General features: G+C 44.5%; 1 protein-coding gene across 2 annotated transcripts in view; it reads right to left on the reverse strand.

Moving 5' to 3' along the window:
- The window catches only part of smurf2 (SMAD specific E3 ubiquitin protein ligase 2), a 45,201-nt gene that overhangs the window by 12,599 nt on the left and 9,118 nt on the right, over nucleotides 1–23,484 (reverse strand). Inside the window, exons 2-11 of one of the 2 annotated variants that reach the window (XM_084036756.1) lie at nucleotides 13,820–13,858; nucleotides 12,296–12,404; nucleotides 7,738–7,877; nucleotides 5,068–5,133; nucleotides 4,360–4,444; nucleotides 4,077–4,160; nucleotides 2,794–3,008; nucleotides 1,353–1,437; nucleotides 204–362; nucleotides 36–89 (exon numbers count right to left, since the gene is read on the reverse strand). In XM_084036756.1, the coding sequence (XP_083892882.1) occupies nucleotides 36–89; nucleotides 204–362; nucleotides 1,353–1,437; nucleotides 2,794–3,008; nucleotides 4,077–4,160; nucleotides 4,360–4,444; nucleotides 5,068–5,133; nucleotides 7,738–7,877; nucleotides 12,296–12,404; nucleotides 13,820–13,858 (1,036 nt within the window). The remainder of the gene's footprint in view (nucleotides 1–35; nucleotides 90–203; nucleotides 363–1,352; nucleotides 1,438–2,793; nucleotides 3,009–4,076; nucleotides 4,161–4,359; nucleotides 4,445–5,067; nucleotides 5,134–7,737; nucleotides 7,878–12,295; nucleotides 12,405–13,819; nucleotides 13,859–23,484) is intronic. The other variant, XM_084036757.1, reaches the window with a different exon arrangement.

Raw genomic sequence — 23,484 nt, forward strand, 5'->3', positions numbered from 1 at the left:
TGTTCCAGTCTACTGGCATGAAGCCCAAACCTTACCTGACATTTTGACTTTCGATGCTTCCTCGAGAACCATTGGGGCTTGGGCTTGGACTGGAGACAAAGCACAAGACAAAATCAGGATTAAAAAGAAATCCCTGCTTTTTTTTGTTTGACGTCCAAGTCATTTATTTCACTGTTCTTGCTCGAGGGTAGCGTAGTACTCACTTTAGCACTAGATGCAGGTTAGCGGACAGGCGTGGGTCTGTGAACTGCGTGGTTCGGTTGTTGTGGTCGACAAAGTAAACCCTCCCGGTGGCGGTGTTCCGTATCTCCCACCCAGGAGGCAGCGGACCCAGTTCTTCACAGTTCACATTACTCAGATCTCTGAAATGCAGAGGAGCACACGATGATGTATGCAGGATTTCAAGAAAAATAGAGGCAGCGTAGGGCGGGATAGGGAGACAAAGCACAAACACATCAAATTTTAGGTATAAAACATACCAAAGCACTGACTAACTGGACTCAGGCTGACAGCAAGATTCCGAGATATCTGAGAAATCGCTTCTATTCTATTTTTCTTCTTCCTCCCATCCCCTAAATTATTTACTGCTGCCCTTCAACCCCTTTCAGCTGGACTCCATGAAGGTTCAGAAATTGCGTCCGGCTCGTGATGCTGGCACCGACTTTTCTGTTTTGCGGGATTAAAGCCAAAAGGGACCAGAGCCTCACAAACGATGAGAACTTGGCAGCGAAGCCATCTGCTAATGTTGGAGCTGTCTGAGGAGCACCCGGCGAGGTGTGGCGTGACCAATAGCCTCCTATCAAGAGCAATAAAAATACCATCTATCACTCATACGCTGATAGAATGCAAGCAGAGGCCAGGTATTATAATATCAGTCATGTTTTATTGATAGCGTCTGGAGTGCAGTGAAGCCCATCAAACGAGTGCACTTCTTTTGGAATATGGTAATCAATGGGACACACATTCCTGACTGAGTATTGCCCAGGATCCTCTGGAATGGCGGATTGAGACCCGTGTGCCATGGAGGGCCTTTCAGCGCTCGTGCCAGAGGAGCGAATCGCTCAGAGCCCCGTGACATGGGTCTTCTCACAGCACGTCAGGCCCGTAATCAGCTGCAGGTTTACGGCAAACTACAAGGGGAACGGGACTAAGAGACCGTGACACAAGTCATGTTTAATGTCCATTATATGAGTGGCAGTCGGTAAATTCTGGGGGAACGTAAGGAATGATAACTGACCTTAGCGTGGACAGTCCCATCTCTCATGTGTGCATTTTGTTACTCTCGTCTTTTATATATTTTACAGTGTTGGTGTGTTGTCTCCCTGATGGCACAGACCCTGTGGTGGACGAACCTTGGTACTCTGGGGTCGTGCCACGTGCTGACACCCGTCTGAGTGTGGAGAAAGTACACTTGGCCTTGCTGCGTTGTCCTCTGCTCTGTAGGAAGACATCAAAATGGGATTAATCAATGCACGACATGGACATCCTTATACAATGATGTGAATTCTAATTAAAAAACGGAGCCACTACAACATATTTGCCTAAACCCTGGCATCCAGTGGCAAATGTTTAAAACACACACGGAAAAGGAAAGTGGGTTTTAACTCATGTGGCACATGCAGACAGATTGTGTTTATAAGAGAGATCACACGGATGGAGATAAAAGGACCGTCTGAGTGAGGAGAGATCCCAAGAGGCAGCCGGGAAGAGGAGGGAGGGAGGGGGAGGGGAGGTGAGAGACGGGGTGAAGAACATTGGAGGGGAAAGGAGAGGAGAGATGGCGTTGTCTGACTTTTGAGCTGGTGAGCTCATTCATCAGCGCCTCACGGAGCTATTTCCATGAAACCGGCTGCCAGAGAGCTCTTGTTTGGACCTACCGCGCTGCTTTAACATGCATGTACACACAACCTTCCCAAACACATGCCCTCCCAGTATATATATGCTCCGACACACAGGGTGACATCTCCTGGCTGGTGTTGGTTAACATGAGGAGAGGTGTCAGGTTTTATAGAAACTGGCCCAAAAATTAAGAACGTAAGGACAGTGATGGAGAGAGAGAGTGAGAGAGAGACAGAGAGAAAAGTGAAGAGAGCCCAGGAGCCTCCTAATCTGACGGACTGAGAGCAAAGATGTGATATGCCTCCATGGCTCCGGCCCAAAGTCCTACAGAAGATTTTACTGTGAGGATAAACAAAACTCCCTTGGGCTGTGTGCGTTTGCTCTCACATGAATGCGTGGGATTGTTTGACTGTGCACAGAAAAGGGGAACAGAGGGGGGGGGGGGATTAATGGCTGACGCCAGCCTTTAATAACCAGATCAATTCAATTAGATTGTCTAAAATGGAGCCAGTATTTCAGGCTCCTTGTGCGGAGCTGCAGCGTCACCGGAGCGGCGCTGGACTGAATGAGGACACAGATTAGCTGGTTTACTGAGCCCAGTGTTGAGCAGGGAGGAGGGCAGAAGCAAGGCAATTAACATGACAGCATTACAATGAAGAAGTAGAGACGGCTTCCACGGAAGATGACCCCCAGCATACTCTCGTGCAATCAGAATGTTAAATATTTATCAGTCTCAAGTTAGGAGAAGCTAAGCTATACAGTATTGATAGCATAGTGCACCCTCACATCCCAGCAAGATGAACTCATAGCCCTACATCAGCACCACCATGACTACACAAAGAATAACTGCTAGTATTATTTAAAGGGCTGAGCAATAATAAGCAGTAATTCATAAACACAGTATACACACTACATAAAATACTATGCACTCTGTGGCGCTGGCTTCCCACTAACCATATCCCTCAGGGAGGTCCGGGGGCGTGTGCAGGTGGGTTCTGCTCATGTAGTTGCGGTGCCTCTGGGAGCGGACCCGTCTCTCCTGGACCCGCTGGTCCCCGTCGATGGGCGGCAATACTGTGGTTGGCGTGGCGCCGTTGGTGCTGACGGGCGTGTTCTCATCTACGATGCAGCTGAGAGGCCGGCCAGGGCTGGAGTACTCTGATGCAGGCCTGAGAGGGAACAGGAAAGACTCAGTGTAAAGGCCCTTACACACTGGGGGCATTGTTTTATATATTCATTCACAATGTATTTTTTTCACGAGTACTTAAAACACAGAATGCAAATATTGCACAGCGAAAAACGACATTTTAATTTCAGAATAAGGTTCATTGTTCTGAGCTTTTGCAACGTCAATATAAAGGCATCAACCAATCACATTGTGTGGAATGGCATATTCAAAACGTAGTCTTCAACACTATAATGTACACTTTGTTATTCCCTGCAAACTTGACAAAGGCTGCAACGACCAGATCCACTCCTTACATTCCTAACTTACACAATAAAAGCCCTAGACGTAGACACTGCGCAACAGTTTACCAGCAGAACTCAAATTCACACATTTTGGTAAAAGGAAACTCAAAGAATTAGAGTAGCGTAGCGTATACAACAGTTTACCTCAGACCACAGACACAGACACCGCTCTGAGTCAATAGGATACCTGTTGGTAACTTTTAATGAAAAAGTGTTGCAACTGATGCAAATTCACATTGCCGCTGGGATGAATAGTTTCCATGAGAAATATTCACAGGCATTTTTGTGTCTTGTCCCTGGTGTGTAAAGGCCTTAAGAAAGAGTCTGTTAGCATATAAATCAGGATTGAAAAGGAGAAAGTATAAACACAAACAGACCATCAAAAACAAAAGTACTGAGACTGCCTGAGATCAAGCAAGCTAAACCGATAAAAAGGATTTAAGGATAATTTATTGTCATTATGCAACACAGTATTGCACAAAAGAAATGCAGTTGTAGCCCATTTTCTTACAAGAAAAACATGATAAAACGGAGACAGATGAGATGCCTCTACTTCCGCTCGTCAGCTGCGTGACTTCCCTGGCTCTTCCACATTATTAAACACCACTGTCTGGAGTCTTGTCTGACACCTTTTTATTTTTTTGGAGGAGGAGGAGCGTCTCCAGTTTGGGAGCACTGGGGTCAGAGATGCGGTCTTCCATCAGCCTGCTGCCGTTTGATTTAAGAGGTCTGAGTTTGAGTTCCTGTGGGCTGCAGAGTGTACTCACCTGGTTGGCCTCTCCCACTGTGTGGTGCGTGTGATGTGGTTCAAGTACTGGATCCGTCCAGACGCTGTCCTCCTCTCCTCCCAGCTGGAAGCAGAAACATACACAGACGCAGCAGTGAGCGGACATGGCTAAGCAGCCACACAACCATCGCGGAGTGTTCTGTCTCGCTGCTCTGTCTCACCACACGTAAATATCACATTACTTGAAGGCACCGTTTTTGGTTTAGGATCTGCCACAGGACTCCTCCTGAGATGATAAAGAGATTTCCCCCAAACTCACTCACCCATCTGGGAGATCATTGTCAAACAGTCGACTGCAGTCCACCACGGGGCCTCCTGTGCCTATCCGGTCCCTAGACTGCAGGCTCACTGCAGCAACACATGGCAGACAGATGCACACACTATTACTAGACAGCAGATTACAGTGCAAGCTATATATCTTTATGAGTAACAGGAATGGGTTATCAGTGGTATCCTGGCGGGTCTGCTTGAAGGAAGCTGCATGGAGGGTGTATTATGAAATCTACTCCTTGATCTAATATGAAGAATATAATATAATAGAGTATATATAATGTAGACGGTATATACTATGACTCAGCGTGCACAGAACAACACCATCCATGGACGCTCATTGCAAGCTCTGTGATTACTACCGGGACTGTCGAAGCATAAAAGATGACAAGATTTTAAGAAAATACTGAAATTACTTTTAAATAGTTAACATTGGCTTAAACCGTGTTTCCTTTAGCTCTAAATGCTGCCCATTAGTGGCTGGTATACCACCCTCCTTGAATATGCAACAACATGCTGCACATCTGACCTCATTGGGAAGAAGACATCCAGAGGAAAACACCCCAGAAACGATTTTAGGTTTTTGTCTAGCTTCTATTTACTTTCTAATTAAAGTCCCCCCCCCCCCACCCCACACACACACACACACACACATTTATTTATGCTTCAAAATACATTTTTGTGTCCACATCTGTACTCACCCACTATCTGGCCTCTGACTGTGTCACTGTCATTGGGACTCAGCTTGTTCAAGTCTAGTCTCTGGTCTGTGGAGAGGGCAGAAAGAAGGAGGAGGAGGAGGAATAGAGAGAGAGAGAGAGAGAGAGAGAGAGAGAGAGAGAGAGAGAGAGAGAGCACGAGACACACAGGAAATGAGAATGAAGATGAAAGAAAAGAGCAGAAAAAAAGAGGATTCATCAGTGTCAGAGGTTTACATGTAAACAACCATGTGTTGGGATGCATTTTCCCCCTCCTTGGACAAGTCCCATTACTCTGTATCATTTACAGCACTCAGATTCAATTCCTCTCTCCCTCATTATCCGTCTCTCATTCTTCTGTCTGCAGACCACAGCTTGGCTTTGCCCTGGAACAGATGGTCTGGTCTGTGGAGCAGCCACGGGCTGTAAAAATCTCACCGAGCATCAGTACAGAGCAGGCTTCAGTTCAAATGCAGAGGTCAAACATTTGACAAATTTCAGTACAAAGCCTGCACTATTCCGTTCAGTCTTAGCATGGACATGAACTTCTGCCAAAGTCTGGAAACTCTTTGTCTGAACTTCTTAAAGTCTGTGGAATTTAAGAGTGAGGGAGAAAAAGAGAGAGATCAGGCGGAAAGAAAAAAAAAAAATTACAGACGAAAAAAAAAAAATGTCCGAGTTGCCTGCAGACATGAGAAATGCCACTATCTGCTCTCTGTTGTCTGGGTGTCATGCAGATCAGCTCAGGATGTCTGTCTAGACTAAACAGGGACCAAAACAGGCAATGGTCAAACCGTTACAAGGCTGGCCGGAGGTCAGCAGCCGCAGAGAAAACACAAAACACACACAGACAGTAAAATGGATGCAGAAGTGCACTCACTTGGAGACGCATTGAAATACATACAATGCATTTAAATGTAGCGATACAAAGACTCAGGCACTCTGCAATTATACACAAATGTTTTAGTCAACCCGATGCCCTCTCTACGGCCTTTCGAGGGGACAAAACCGCTGGTAAATGCATACACACACACACAAACAAAAGAATGACAAATACTCACAGGGGGGGAGCGACCACAACACACACAACACAACGAATCTACGCTTACATTTTAATAGCTCTACAATTATGTATGTCTGCTTGAAATGACCGGTTGTCTAGATCGGCAGACGGAGATAGAGGGAGGTTAGTCACAATGGCATTTTGTGTGTGTGTGTGTGTGTGTGTGTGTGCGCGCCTATGGAGGAGACTAAAGGGGAAACGAAGGGGTGAGGAGGAGGCCAGGAGAGAGAGGAAATGCAGAGACAAACCACTCACAGCTGTGGCACCAGGTTTAGGTTTCACGTGTCGCTCCAGGAAAACAACAGTTCGGGGGGCTTCTAGGAAGCGTGGTGGGATTCTTTCCCGTCTCTGCCTACGAGGCTGTGGACCCAGCGAGCAGGTACCAGTCACTCCAGACCGCTTTGTCGGAGCTACAACTGTCTGGCACTGCTTTTGCTTTGAGCCATTTACTAAAGCCTCCATCTCATTTATCCAGTTAGCGGCTGACATGAGACATTTTTACTGTAATTGCAGGGTGATGTTGATTGGCTCTTCCTGTTCTGGCAGGGGCAGAGTGGTGACCCCTCTCACACACGGGCCTGGCCTCTGTCAGACCTATCGAGGGGGACGGGACACTAAAAAGGAGTTACTCTCTGTTGAGGCCTGACAGCAGCACCGTGGTATTAATAACTTCTGCTTCTTATCACTTTACAGGTATAAGGCTGGCTTGATTGATTACGGCCTCGTTTTACCATTAGGGAAAGAATAAATGCAAATAATAATTCAGGAGTTAGAGAAACATTGAACAGAGTTAAGTAGACGACAAATAAACAAGTATTATGAGTAGTAGAAGAAGCATACCAGCTGACTGCATCCACAGTGGTTTAACAATCTGTACAATATCACACAGGGCTACAGAACAACATCTTTAGAATAAAGCAGAACAAACCAATTTGAGTCTGTTGACTTAAAAAATTTAAATTAAAAGATTTTACCCATTCCCAGATATTTTGGCTTATAAGAATCTAAAGGGAGGGAAATATCATAGGACACAAACGTTTACCAATTGACTATTTAAAAGTTAAAGGTGCACCATGCAGTTTTATCTGAACAGATATTGGATTGAATGATGGACACAATGGAGAAAAAAAGCTCACAAGCACAAGTTCCATTGGCTTTTAACAACAGCTGCTGATTGTAGCGCCACACACTGATTGACGCATAAGTTCGCCTCACTAATGCGAGAGTAAATGAAAGACCAGAGCTAGAAGCAGGTTACCGCTCAGCTATGGAGAGAGAGTTGTCAAGTTTTTTTACTATTCTATGGTTGTGTTTTCCAATTTCATAGCATAAGAGATGCCTTTCACTTTTATAGCCTGTTGACCTTTTGGGAACGTGTTTGTACAGTGAAATACAGAAGTGTTTGAAATGTTCCTTCTGTTTATAATGAAAATAGTTGCCAGCATGAGAACAGTGTCAGTCTATGACACTTGCACTACTGTCTGTTCAAAATAAATGATATCTTTTCTTTATCCTTATGGATTTGGGCTTTTTTTTCTCCACCAGTGTCCAGTCAAGTCCCATTAAGCTCAGAGATTTAAAATCATAATAAGAAATGGGGTAATACTGACACTTACAGCCTGTGTCCTTAAGGCGGTTGATAGCGTTGGACAGCAGGCGGACACAGCCCAGGAACCCGGCCCCTTGCTTCTTGTGAATCTTCTTGTGATTCCACACGCTGATCGTGATGGAATCAGATTTTCCGATGTACCTGAGAGAAGGGAAAGAGAGATTAATATTCAATAATGGCTCTCTCACAGACACCATGAGACTCACTGAAAGATTCCGTGAAACACAGTTGCTCATCTAATTAAAGCCGTTTGGAGATGTGACAGCGAACGTGTTGACAAGAGTCTCACTCCGGATGTCCCCAGCAGTGCAGGGGAGGGACACATCCGCCACGGGGGCTTCCACTGAGTCGCCTTGTCAATGACACTCTAAGACTCACAGTCGGGAGCGTGGGGACGGAAGAGGAAGAGGAAGGTGGGGTGGCTAAGAGGGATTTTCCAGCCAGTGTATGTGAACGTGTAAATCTGACCCTGAGCGTCTGCATACGAGACGGAACACTGTGATCCTCTGATGATCGTTTATTCACAGCGGCTCGGCCCACAAATCAGGAGGCGTGAGAGACAACACATACATTAGAGAGATGACATGACATTTAGCTCTGGTGCAACTCTAAAATAATCTGTCAGACGGTGTAAAAAATGTTGACGCTTATTCCAATTTGACAAAATAAGGCCGACAGCAAGTATTCAGCTCTTGAGCCCCTTTCGGTTTGTGTCAATTTCTCCTTACTATATGAAAATCACAAATGACCAGCGTTGTTAAAGTGGCTTAATTGAAAATATAAAAATATAACTGTCTATAAACAGTCATCAATCACACTGTCAAATGCAGGTTTATAAAGTTATTCAAGGGTTGTTTGCCTCTGAGTAAACTATTTTGAAGCAGTTCGGCAGAAGTTTGGAATCTAAACTGTAAACAACACGGCATTGCATCTGCTGAGAAGATCACAATATTTGCGCCATGAAACTAATGTGGAGAAAACAACATTACATAATAAGAGGAAGTCCTCAATCAATAATTACAGAATGAAAAATAAGACCAAGACTACATCCGCTGTTGAGACACGCAACTCAAAACAAAAATGTCAAGCCAATAATAGGAGAAGAACAGATATTCAACATTTTTCAGTGGTCATTTGACTGGTACAGAAGAAAATGGAGATTGTTGTTAGTTGCCATGTTGACAGGAGCGGAGAGAACGGGGAGAGAGCGGACGTAGTTTCAGAGACAGATGGCGGCTCGTTAACTAGGTAGCGTGTCCTCCTCCAAAGTGGTGGGAAGTGATTCAAAGATCAACAAAATGTATTTGTAGCCCAGCAGAAAACAACAACAACAGAAAAACAGACAAAAACAATAGTGCATTTTTTTAAATAGTTGCATCAGGAGGAATGCAAACAGCAGCAACAAAATAAATACTCTGGGCAGATAAATGGCCGGCCTCCTAACCCACACCAGCCAGCTGTTCAGCTCATTTCCTGTAACTAGTGTAGCATTAAAGCATGGTGGAATTAGCAAGCTCACCAACTAGCCATCAGTCCGCTATTTAGCTAGCCATCTTGTTAGTTCCACTATGCCATAGCATATAGCCTATGCTGTGACAAAAGTGCGTTGATGAATCAAACTCATTTCATCTGGCTCTCTGCTCTTCATAACGTTACTATGACACTTTTTCTTTAGTCGCAACTGCAAAATCGCACCTGAGTGAGTCAGCAACTTGGCCTAAGTCGGTTTAGTTTCTATGGAGTGGACCGCTACAACGGTACACATAAAAATGACCATCCCGGCTACGTTGATTTGAATGGAAATGCCTGTTTACTCCTATTTTATTTCCATGTATCAACCTCATGGTGGCGCTAGAGGAAAAGTCAAGGGATTGCTTAAGTCAGAGGGCTTCATCCTCTGGGGACCATGACTATCTGCATACAATTACATGCTAATCCGTCAAAGTGCTGTTGAGATATTTAAGTCGGGACCAAAGCGGACCCACTGACAGAGCAACACTGCCATCGTAGTGCTAAAACGGCTAAAAACACCAATGTTAGTTACCTTAGGAACAACTGTTTGCTTGCCGTGCAAGTAAAGAACACGGTCAGGTTGATGTGTTGGGAATAAGATGAGTCAGACGGATCATTTCCAAACTGCCTGTGTCTATTTCCTCCATGCTCCTCTCTCCTTCTCCAGGAGAGGTAAGGCCGGGGTGTGATAAATTCTCACCATGTGAACCTGTTGTGGCACATCTGCTCGGGTGGGCTCCCTTCAGTCTAAAACGAATCATCTGTACGGTTCGCAGGACTGCATCCCACTGTAATTATCATGCCGCTTACCAAAAAGGATATGAAACAATGGGGCTGTGAGTAAGACGTCTGGACATTTTGAGTCGATGCCAAATGCCTGTCTGGGGTGCGATGTGAGAGAGAGCTGCGATGTCAGACAGACGTGACGGGAGGGAAGTATTATAACCAAACCCCAGTCATCTGGATCACCCTCCACGTAATAAAATTCATTAGTCTGGCTAAGATTTTTAATACCAGTCATAGGCAATAACATGCACACGCACACCCCGCAGAAGAGACAATGGGAAAATTGCAATAAAAAGGAAAAAGCAGCCGATTTAAAGACTCAGATGTGCTTTCTAAATACATCCTTTTATTTGGCCGTCTGTATTCATACAAGAGGCATCTTTGGCACTGTTTTTACGAGCTTTTCCCTGCAAGTTACTGCCAAGAACATATGGTCAAAGTGAAAGAAAAACCAGTAAAGTCTGAGAAACAAACAGAACAAAAGGGAAGCCCTGATAGCAACATTGGAGCTGGAACCTTCTGGGGGTCTCAAGTTGAGTGACAGATCTCTTATGATCCCTAATTCTACTACGTAGCAACACTGAGGACAGGGTTTAACTGGTCGCTTCCATAACAATTCAGCTTGCATGGTGGGAGGAAAATGGACGGACGCGTGGGTGCTAATAATATGAGTCTAGACTGGGTACTTAACATTGCAGAGGTTTCATTTAATAATGCCATATTTGATGATGTCCTAATAAACCCAAATGTGATTGAGTGCACACTGAAGGGACCCTCAGTATCAAAATGAAGGTCCTCTAAAAACGTCATTAGATTAAAGCCCTGTGCCCAAACTGACAACAGAGAGGTTGTTATGCTAATGCTTCCTTTACTTCAACCATATCCTGTAGTTGTTAGCGATCGCCTGTTTGACACGCTTGGTGCGGGGCCGAATGAGTGTGACGGCCAGATAGACCGTCTTCTATCCTTGGCGTGTCCGCCACATCCTCAAACAGTTGCTGAAGGGGTCACAGTTCACGGCCAGTGCTGGCTGTGATCAAGGAAACCCTGGACAGACACACACACACACACACACACACACACGCACCATTTTTCTACACTCTCAAATGATCACATACCAAAAAAAATGGGAAAAGAAAACCACACTGCCAACAGCTTTAGGCTGTCGACAGAACACCAGGTGTTACAGGTCCTATTGTAATAAGTGGGAGCCAGCCAGACGGCTTTGTAGCCTGCTCAATTAAAACACAACACCTGAGAGTCCTTCTGTCGGCCATGACAATAAACACTACAGATAGAAGAGGGGGGTAACACTGACGTTGAACTCATCGCTGGCCTGCGTTTTAACTCCAGACAGCTACTTCTGCAGCCTCTTGAGACAAATTAGCGTGGAGAAGCTCTAGTGAGCCACAAGTCTGAGCTCTCCTCTCCATCGATCCATCTTTAAAGGTGAGCGCACACACACACACACAGTCACACACAGTCACACACAGTCACACACAGTCACACACAGACACACACAGACACACACACGCGTGATTTTTTCCCCCCTCTTGTCAAATGTGACACGAGCAGCTAATTTAACAGCCATGTAGAGAGAGAGGGTCCTGTATCCCCGGCAACCAAACAAACGGAGACATGTGCTTCCTCTCGCTGCTGGCTACGCATGGCGGTTGGATAAACACCGGGGCGAATACTGGAAACTTTCACTCTCACATTTTCACTCACGCGCTCCGTCTACGTTTTTTTTTTTTCCAGGTTAACTTCACGGGACGAACCATCTTTGGGAAAAGGCAATCAGAGTACAACAAGACATGCACGTGTTTCAGTCAATGGAAGAAAATACTATGGCAGACGGCTTCCTTTTCCTCTAAACACCGCTCCAAGGAACATTTTTAGACTCTTTGCTGCTGCTGAAGGGTTATGTCATTACATAATATCTAGATAAGTGAGAGACCAGATGCAAGGGCTGTTTACATCTGTTACTGTTTAGGTCCCGCTAATGACACAGCCTACCACTTCTCAGTGTGCTCACTTATCGAGGTTAAATTAAAAACAAAAAGACATTAAAACCGTGAGGTATTGTAATGGCCCGAGCAAGGCCTCAAACTGCTGTTTGTAATCAGATTAAGTCTTTAGGAAAGGTGGGAGGTATTCACATAAACCAAGAAGGAATCTGATTTTTTTTCTTTTTTGTTGGAGGGGGAGGGTGTTTGAGAACAGATGTGAGAAAATGAATGTGTTAAAGTGTCTGGACTCACAGGTCATAGTGTTGATTCCACTTGGGGTCAAGTGTGTTCCTCACAGTGTCTGTAGAGTGGCATTGGCCTGAACCGTCCACCACGACCTTGGCAAAGGGATCAGGGAGGCCTGCAGGGACGACAGAAGGACACCACGCTCAGCTACGTTCACCGAGAGTAAATAACAGATATCAAACCATTTAACGAGACACAAATGACGACATCACACAGCGACGTCGGCTTGATACATGGCAGATGGTGATAAATACAACTGACACAGATGCTGTGAAGTCAACAACACTGTTATGTGATACGGGACGGCACTCACAGACGATTCATTGTTTACTTCCTTAATAGTTTCCTTGCAAAAACAATCAAGTAATCTTGACCTATTTTTCCTTGAAGGAAAATACATTTAATTCATAACTCATAACATTATTTTTATGTTTACAGCTGTTTAAATGCATTTTGAATTCAAGAAAGTACGTTGACATATTTTTTCCCCATGTTAAAGAAACTTGGTTGCCACTGATGGAAACCAAAGGCCAAGCATACTGTTGTGGCCTGTGTTGCTCTTAATAGGCTTGTCTGGTGTCAAATACACCACATGACTATGGCTGAATTTATTACCAGATTAGTCACACAACAAAAACAATTGGTACTAAATTTGGTAAGGGATTATTTAATTTTCGTGGTTGCATGCCTCCGTGGGTCCGTCTGTCAAAAATATCATCCACTTCATAATTTTATCCTGTTAGACATTAGTCATAATTAGCATATCAATTCTTGAGCTATTGGAAAAAACATATTTTGTGAGGTCACGGTGTCCTTTGACCACCAAATTCTAATCTGTTTAACCATAATGCACATAAAAACATATTGCCTCTGGCCATGGCTTGTAAAATACAGTATGAGTTGGCTGCAGTATCGTTTAAAGGCATTTGCTTTTCTGTGTTTTACATTATTAAACACAGAATCAGTGACACAAACACGTCAAGATACTGTCAGATCAGACAGGCACGTAAAGGATTTGCTTCTGAAATAAGGACACACACCCCTGTGGTTTCGGTGCTGCTCTCCAGCTCCATAACTGAATGTTTGCTTGTGAGCGTTGGAATGGCAGGAATGGGCACCACAGAAACCACCTGAGTGAGCAGAAGACCTTTACATGCTCGCTCACCATGACAGCCTGACCCAAACACACCAAAACACGCACACGACACTTAAGACACCCACACATGACTTCTTAAGTCCTCTGTGGGGAAAATGAACTGGCTGTTTTAATGCAGTGGTTGCAGAGAAGTCGTCAGTAACAGAGAACTATGTAGACAACACTCTCCTGCTTTCAAGCACTTTTGTTGAAATGGCGAAATAAGTAGATCCCAGCGTGTCATTGACGGCTGGCAGGAGCTAAACTTTATCAGCTCAACGTGATCCACGTTTCTTAATCTCAAGAGGTTTTCACACTGTGTGCATCATATACCCACAAACATATACAGTTTAACGTAGGCTTATCATAAGTAGCTGTGATTGGCAGATACTTACGGAAGAAGTCCTTCTTCACCAGGTTTTTAGCACAGAGGACTGAAAAAAAGAAGAGGAGAATATAGTGTTGATTTCACATAAACATTATAATCACAAGCAGCAAATAAGGGTTTTATTTTTATATATGTATATATATATATCAGCAGCAGAGGTCGACCCTGTTGATGGACTCTGAGAGCCATGGAGGCGGTTGCCGAGGTGACGAGGCAGAGCCACTTACACCCTCCACCTCTGTGAATGTGAGAATGGATGAGGAAGCTCAGTCACCACCTGGGTGTCTGGAGTTACAGCCCATGAGTCAGGGACATGGAAATACAGTTTTGTCTTAGCTTCGGTTTTCTTCTGAGGAACAGAAACCGGTCTGGTCTGCATATTGATTTGCTGTATCCGAGATAAGATATAATCCATCCTCTATTTTTCTGCTCATAATTCGTATCTTGTTTAAATGTACTTGTTCAGCTTTACTAGGCTGTGTGTATGTTGTGTTTAATGTCAAATGTAAAATTGCATAATGTGTATTAAATAACATATTTTGAGAGTACACTGTTCCACTGTTTCAGAAAATAAACTAATTTACCATGAACTGCATCCATACACAATAGTGTTGAGCAGATTGGCTCCAACATCATCCGAATCCTCATGTATGCATAAATCATCCACCCACCTGAATTAATTATTTCCCGAGATTTAGAGAGCCGCACCCACATTTCACTCCCCCTCTACTAGTCCCTGTAGCTATGTTGCTTTTTGATTTATGCTTTGTGGGCTATTGATGCATTTGTTTTAAATAATCATTGCAGTGATGCTGCTGTTCCTCGTGCACAGCGTCTGTCTGCTGTGGAGCCAGCAACCCATCCGCTATTAATCAGAATGTTTATTTGTATGACCCGACCGATCCGCAGATATAACTGCAAACACTAATAGCCAATATTGGCCATGAGACACAGTCCCAGTGTTGTTTATGTCGAAGCAGACTGGTCTAAAGACGACAGCTGCAATGTGACAGCAGGCGTCATGGTGCCACATGAGCCCATTTCACACCTTCCATGGGCGTCGGGTCCAGCTACAGGGCTGGTTGTAGATCAGCTGACAGAAATATAAGTGGTACCTATTTTGATAATCAATTAATCATTCCGTCATTTTTCAAGCATGTATGACGGGACGGCTCGCTGCTTTCCTTTGACTTGTGTGAGACTCATGCACATTGGGAACAATTTGAAGAGGTTAGCGATGCAAGGACAAGACAGTTCATTGATAAAAATCAAAATTTACAAATATCTATAGCAAATATCTATACCTTTATCTTCCCCTGCCTATTCTAAAGTAGTGGTGTATGAAAATATCAATAAGCAAGTTTTGCAATATTATGCTTTTTTTGTAAGTGAGCTGGATAAAATCCTATATCGTCCCATGATCCCTAGTGCCGAATGACCTACGATCAAAAGAGCCGGCAGTTGCAGTCCTAGCTTTTTGTTTCCTTTTCTCTGGCCGCCTGGCTTGCCCACTCCCCTCGTCGCAGGTGAAAGTGCTCAGACTTTACTTTGCTAACACAAATAGACAAAGGCACACCCATAGTGGCAGACTGCAACGTAAGACATTCAATCTGCCAATCCACACACACACACACACACACACAAATGTCAAACATCACCCTGGATCACTTTATGTCTGAGCTGAAACAATCTTGCCCACCAGGAAACAGAGGGAGGAGGACGTACTTTCTGGGTGCCATGTCGACAAGATTAAATACACAAATCACCAGCTTCACCAACATCAACGTAGAAATGGTGTTTACAGATGCACAAGACACACACAATTGTTAGTTTAATGATTAGAAACCCACTAAGGAAGACAAGCGGGAGGAAAAACGGGACGAGTTAACTTAAATTTATACCCCCCCCCCCCTGCAGAACATGCTCCCAGATGAGGAAGAATTTCTTTCCGCAAACATCCCTGGGAATGTGTTACGTTCCAGTGAAACCCACCTCATTTCTAAAACATCTGGTATGCATCGCTTTCAGCCGCGCTCTTCCTGAACACACAGACGAGTGTGCCCGTGCGCACGCACGCACGCACACACGCACGCACGCCCACATATACACACACACACACACACTTCCTCTGGGACAGCTAGTTCCCTACTCCATCTCCTCTGATCTAATTAATTATAGAGAGGCACAGATGAATGAGTGTGTGTGTGTGTGTGTGTGTGTGTGTGTGTGTGTGTTTGTGTGTGTGTGTGTGTGTGTGTGTGTGTGTGTGTACATGCATGTGCACGCTTTGCGGAGGTGAAAAGATGCAGGAAGGCAACAGGTGACAGTTGCCTTTGTGTTTCCATCATGCTTCTCCCCACACGCCGCCGACAACATGCACATAATGTGAAAGAGCGCAACGGTGATTTAATGGTGTTTCCAGAGGGGGAAAACATTGAGCACTATGTTCCTTAGTCTAGAAGTCACAATGCAATAAATCCACAGGAGGCAAGGAGAAAGAACAGTGAACCACTGGGAAAGATTACTCTAAAGCAAGGTAAGGTCGTGGCAACAAACCCCTGCCTTCAAAGTCCAGACAAGAACAAAGAAAGGACAATAAAGACAAAGTGAGACCAACTGCAGAGTAACACAAGACATGGCGTGGGCCACACAATGGCCAGCTCAGCTTTAAGCTAAGCTGGGCAAAACCTGCAGACCCTCCTGTGTGTAAGAGCAGCCCTTAGCTAGCCACACAGCAGGAAGCCAACACTACAATTATACCAACACAGCCTTCTTGCGAAAACATACAAGGGGCCGGATTGCAGCTGAAAACAGAAAACGGGGAGAAAACCGCTGGAATGGTACACGCAGGGAGACAATGGTGGAAGGGAAGCCAATTAGGAGTCTGCAATAAGGAGCGTGCAAGGACAGCCATCGGGACGCAGTGGACTCCAACCATCACAATACAGCTGTCATTACACACAAAACACGGTCATTATAGAGCGCTAGGATGACATACGTGCTTTATTTAAAAGTTGTGTACAGTAGAGCTGCGGGACAGTTTATGTAGCACATTTTATTTTTGATTTTGTTGGTGCAGCTGTAGAAGAGTAGCTTAATTTGAATGGGAGCTGTGCTATGAGTGGAAACAGGTTGCAGCCTCCAGGCTATCAACGGGTTATCAACGCTTGTTGTGGCAGCGAGGGACTAAAGGGTCACTTTACTTGTCATCGGACCTCGCTGGTCAGACGTGTTCGACAGCCACGTTGGAAATAAAGTGTTTATAGTTATGTTGAATGGCCACACTCCAAGTTGGGGTGAAAAGCCAATAGTCATAATTAAATGATTTGATTAAACTCCCTGTAAATACATCTACCAGAAGACGTAGAGCTACCAGTTCCCATGTCCACAAAAGGAACAATTAGCTACTCCCTTCATTAAAAGACTGTTTCTATGGCTGAGAGGTATTGATGCTGCGATTGTTGAGGACACCAGGCATTCTCAGATCTTCCACATGAAGGGTGGGCTGGGTTTTTGGGATCCTCTGTAAAAAAGAGTGGCCTCATTTATGTTTGATGGAGCATCTCTGGGGTCTCTGACAATCCTCTGCCTTTGTGGGCGTAAATCTGAATTCCTCACACACCTCCAGCTCGTAAAAGTCCCTTTAATGATGTGGTGATTGCGACTGTGACGCTTCTGGATAGAAATGAAATATATAAACTAAAAGGGGATTAACAAGGGGACTCCAAATGTAGGGCAAGAAGGCAGGAGAGTGGAAAGAGTAACGAGGGAAACGATGAAAGAAGTAGCAGGATTTTTTTTGATCCGATGATGAAAAAAAATTAATTCAGTGGAACCAAAATACTATACATACTATCTAAGCTTATGAAAGGGTTCAGCACGGGCAGATTTCAGATTTTGGCTGCAGACATACATCATCAGTAGCTAAATGTCCAAATATACAATAAAGTTGATGTTACAACGCAAACGTTTTATATAACGACAATAATTGAAATGGTGGGGCCTCTTTACCCGCAAACACACAGAAGTGCCCCAAAATGTATGCTGTGACGGGAAATGGGGTCGTGCTGACAGAAGCCTTCCCAAAGAAAAGGAAGTGGGCGAGCGTGCACCTACAGGGCAGCATCGTAAATCTGTTGTTTTATTGGTCACCCTGGACCGCCTCGCTCATGCTCACACACCGACAAATATAATTACTCTCTCTCGACCCGTACATTAAAATGGAAGAGAGACACATACGTCAGCACACACACACGGTCAACCCCACAATGTGATGGCCGCATACACATGGCCCTAAGATTAGACAAATGATGGGAAAACTAGAAACATTAAAAGCTCGTTTCAGACGCCAGCTAGAATCACATCATTTCTGTTCCATGGCTACACTGTACACAACGCTGTTCTCAGGGAGTGGCAACCAATTATGTAGCGGGTTGCCAGAGTGAATACGAGGTGAGGGGTTAGATGGGACAAATTCAGAACGGCCGAGCTAGCCTAACATTTATAAAAGAAATGACTGAATTCATCACTATCCATAAACGAGTGGTGGCGGTGATATTATCCTGCGCGCAATATAAAACCACTTTAGCACAAACTCATTTTCCGCAAATACAATATTTCACTAAATACAAATGCGTCAATATTCGTCAGAATCTAATAAATGAGCTGCTGTAGCAGCGAAGCTTATGGATTTTTGACAGTGTGTGTTTTTTTAATCATTAATGGGTAATATAAAAGTGGTTTCTCTCAATGTTGTTGCCTCGCCAAAATGTGGATGCCCTTTATGAATATCAGCATTTCCCACCACACAAAGCCAGCCCCCAGGAAGAGCGCTAATTTTAGATAGCCGCCAAATGGCGACATTACAATTTGTGGGTCCGTCACATGATACCTTTGGGCCAAGATATACTTTCCCCTTACATAACATTGGGAAAGAGTCTTTAACGCAGAAGGATATTTGTTTGAGGTGAATCAACTTCTCAATATGAACACTTGAATAGCCCTCATTTTAATCACTAGGTCTTTAAAGTTGTAACTAATGTTTCCCTTCTTCTGATCATGTGAATGAGTCCGACACTTAACCCGAGTTGTGGTTAAAGGAAACGCCAGTGCTTGCCCCAGTGACGCAGGAGATCGCCAGAAGATCCGGCTAGTTTAATCTGAAAATGTCAAAGTTTTTTTTCGCTTCATGCGCCACTGAGCAACTTTCACAGGAATGAACGAGGTGCTGCCTCTGAAGCCGTCTCCGGTTCTCTTTATGCATCAACGGTACAGACGCATAGTCATGTGGAAGACGACCACATGATCACACCAGACAACTTTAACCCCTGATTTTCCACACAAACAGGTTTTGGAGTTTCCCAACAAAAGCACCAGGAATACTGAACATTTTAAACAGAAAACTGAACTTGGAAAAAAATACGAGATTTCATATGGACCTAAGACTGAGGTGTTGGGAAAAGTAATACAAGCGAAGTTATCACATTTATTGATGACAGTGCTGTTGCTCTGTATCTAATAACAATTGTTATTAATATTAAACTAATTCATGGCTTTGTCAATAAAAATATAAAAAAATCATCACATTATCATGGATATACATGATCAAATAAGTGGCATTTATTTTTTAAACAGTTTGAAATTAGAATATGATGCATTTCGTAGAAATATAAGTTTGTTTTATTAGGACACGTTGTATCCATAACCTCCTGCTGGCTTCCAACTTTCTCCTTCTCCGTCACAAGGACACACAAGAAACACTCCGGAAAAGCATCACATAATCCCGTGCATCTCCGCCCCATCTAAAAAATCCTCCGTCGCCATAGCGACGGCAAGTATCGGGGCAAAGCTGAGAGAAGGGTTTCTCTGTGTCGCCTGTGTTTCTCATTCCGGTCGCACCGCAGCGCCGAGACGGGTATGGACATTTAAGAAAGAACAATAAACAAAGAAAGCAGCATTAGAGTCACCGACCACTTACAATCACATTTTAGACCGGCGCCGACCTTTGATAACAAACCCACTGAATGTGTCACTTAGCATAAGTTTAACTAGTCTTTATTGGAGCACCAGGTTTGAGCAGGACCAGGCTTCGTATAATATTCCCTCCATCTGATAAATGACCAAAACCTTTTAGGCTGAAGGCCCACGTCTCTTCTACTGAGTATTGTTAGTTTAATCAGACCACAGAAGAAGGGATATGTAGCCTATTGAGAGAGAGACACACACACACACACACACATACACTCACACACACACTTACATTCACACTCACACACACACGAACATTGTTTAAAAAATGCAGCTGTATCCAACAACCACCTACAGCCTCACACACCACCACTGGATGAAACAAATACTTGGCGACCGTGTCAGTGACTAAGTGGAAATATAAACTGGTGGCTGCAGGGGTGTCGTGTGTGTGCTCTGGGTGCTGCTCGGCTGACTGCAGCTTATTAGTCACATAATGGCTTTCCACATTACTGCCCAAACAGGTCTGCTTCCCAGAGGACAGCGGGAAAAGCTAAACAAACACCGCACACCACTGATTATCAGCACGGATTTGCTTAGCCCCGTTCCTTTGCCGGCCTGTCCTCTTAATAAAAAAAATAAATTCCTCCGAGTGGCAACAGCAGCGCTGTGCCGGCAGAGAGGGAGACCTTGGGGTGAAGTTAAAGTTCCACCTGTGGGGAGAGGACGGACCCGGTTTCTCACAGGCTGGCGCACAAAGAGCCCTACTGTGCAGGCGAATCAATGAAGTCCACCAGACGCAAGCCAAACACCTGGGGAGGGAGGACACGTGACGTCGAGGGGACGGGGGGAGGAGGGGGCGTCGCCATGGTAGCAATCGCCGGTCGAGATGAGATGGAACCGGGGGTCTGCTTTGAACATGTACACATAAACGACATGAACAGCCGCGTTAAGAGTGGCGTTCACACAGCAACACAACGGAGCATGGGAACAGAAGAGAGCGCCCTGGGGAACAGAAGGTTTGTAGCCCGTTGCTCTGTGGTTAACCATTTCACTGGAGCCTATGAGGTGGAGGAAACGGGGGTGTGGGAACGGAGACAACCGCCTGATAATATTCCAACATTACCATCAAAACTGTCTGGAAACACAGCCTAATAAGAGGGAGGAGGGGAGAGGAGGAGGCGTTTCAAAATATTAAGCGATCGTCTCGTTACATGGAATCATAACTCCATGTGAACCTAAACAAATCTCTTCAGGCCCACTAGCTCATGTTGACCCCGTTCTGAACCTCCCTTCCTGTCCACCTGGTTCCTCCAGTCCAGTGCACCGACCCAGCCCGCCAGACAGTCTGACACATCTTCAGCGAACAGTGGGCTACTCCCCCCTGGTCTTCCAGGCCCCAACCATTCCTTTTGCCTGTCTGCCTGTCTGTCTGCCCTGTTTTGACTCCAGGCCCAGGACTGCACACTCTCATGCGTAGCATTGTTCTTCTATAAACAAAAGGCTTCCTTTTCCCCTCTCCACTCCTCCCTAAACTCTGTGGGACTTAAATCCTAAATGGAGGGAGGGGGGGGGGGAGATTGTGACTGACAAGTGCTGATGGTCGTGCTAGTGAACCTGTTCTTTAACCGTCTCCTGCTAAAGTCCTCTCCTAATCAATCTCCTATGACAGTATGTTGGGTAATGTTTGGTCTTGAACTCTTGCGAGCTCCTGTCAATGTGGTTGCAGTGGAGGGAGGCTGTTGTATTGGGTTGCTGGATAGGGATAGTCGCGGCTAACCCCCTTCACTTAAACCAGCAAGTAGCAAGCAAGACTTGGGAACTTGGGTCTTGAAGAGTAGTAGTAAGGCATGGGACGACGTGACATTTCCTGTCACAATTATTCCCAAGTTTATTTTAAAGTTAACGACTCAGACCGACCAAAAACGCTTTTTGACCAAAAATCCCAGGAACTATGGAGCCCGATGACCTAAACTTCTACCACACCCTGGTTTGCATTTCCGACCGCATCTAAAGAACCATGCAGATTCTCCTAATATCGATAGTTGCAGTTGCCCCGGGGGCTGTGTTTGACCAATCAGGGCCAGCCATACAAAATCTGCCCCAATAGCAATTTCAAAGTGGCAGGGAGCAGAGAATTTTGTTTTTTAACAAGAGGAACCATTTCCTTCAGGAACTAAATTTAGTGCCCCTCCAGACAAAATGTAGGTTTAGTTCCTGAGTTCCTCAAGAGGGCCTTGGTCCCCTGGGAAACACTGTGGGTGACAGAGCAACTGACTCCCATTGTGAGGATCCCACACAGACGGATGTTGCAATTGATTTAACATCTACGTCTATATTCTGAGATGATGTAAGCAAGGGGAAGTGCAGCAAAATAGCAGATACCAGACAAACCACCCCTAAATAAACTACCATTTTGTTTTGTCGCGTTGTGGCACAAACGAACGAGGCCACAACTGCATTTTGGTGTGCAACCCTGTGTTGCACACAATGACAATAAATGATCCTTGAATATCCCCCGAATAAAAAGCTTTATGGAGTAGTCCGATGCATTTGCCACAGAGGCAACCACATGACCCATTCACATCCAGCGCTGCCCTATTCATGACAAAAGTGGGTTACTTTTTAAAGATCCGGCTACACCACTTAACTTTAGCCCTTAACTGCAGTCAGGCAGAATAGAGTGAGGAAGCAGGGTAGAATTTCAGAGTCCAAGTCTTCACGAGGTGCAGGCTAACTGTGGAAATGTGGTTAAGGCAAATTGACTTGGAGACACTGGGAAATATCCCAGCTTTGGCAGGTTTTTATATCGCAGCAAATCCACTTATGTAATATTCAAATCTGATAAGACTCCTTCTGGTCACATAATACAGATATTAGAGTCATTGGTGGCAGAGTAAGCATGGAACTACTAAGTGCCAGGAAAATATTCTAATACCTCTTAACAGACCTGCAATTTCCAAGGTTTATAAAATTAGAAAGGAAAAAGAGTAACAAAATCTCCTTGTGCATTATTTTTTTACACCGAGAGGAAAACAGAACGGAACACTTCTAAAAAAAGAGGGGGGAAAATAGCTTGATCCCCACTTTCCAGGTTTGAAAAAAGGCACTCATCCCCTCTTTCACATGTGCCCCGAGTGCGAGGAGAAAAGAGAATAATCTTGTCAACAATTGAGGAGTGGACAGGAAACCAGCAGTGAAACGTATTAAGAAACTCATAGTCCCAGTGACGTGCATTAAATACCGCAAAGCAAACACAGAAAATGTAGATTCCCAGGACTCCTGTTACACAGTTGAGTAAAAGGACGTCTGGGGACATCTGTAGCACCAAATCACTGTGACCAGAAGCATTACTAAAACAGTGGACTGAGAGGAAAGAAAAGACAGAAGACATATATCCCTCATAGCTTCTCTCCATAAAAAAATGACCATGACTCAGAGACGCCATATATCATCATACATCACTACACCTGCTGGAGAAGGGATGAGAGATCTGGGGAAACACACTGAGACGCTCATAGACCTGCGAGGTGGTAACTGCCCGATAGTTTGTTTTCAGATTCAATTTAAGGGCAAACAAAAACAGATTTTTGCATTTTTATTTTAATATCTGCTTTCATTAAAACATTTGGCTAACTTGACATTAGCAGTTTTAGCTGAAAATCATCAAACAAACACCTTTACTTAGTTATTAATCATTTTATT

The sequence above is a fragment of the Eutrigla gurnardus genome, assembly GCF_963514095.1.
Source record: "Eutrigla gurnardus genome assembly, chromosome: 20".
NCBI lineage: Eukaryota > Metazoa > Chordata > Actinopteri > Perciformes > Triglidae > Eutrigla > Eutrigla gurnardus.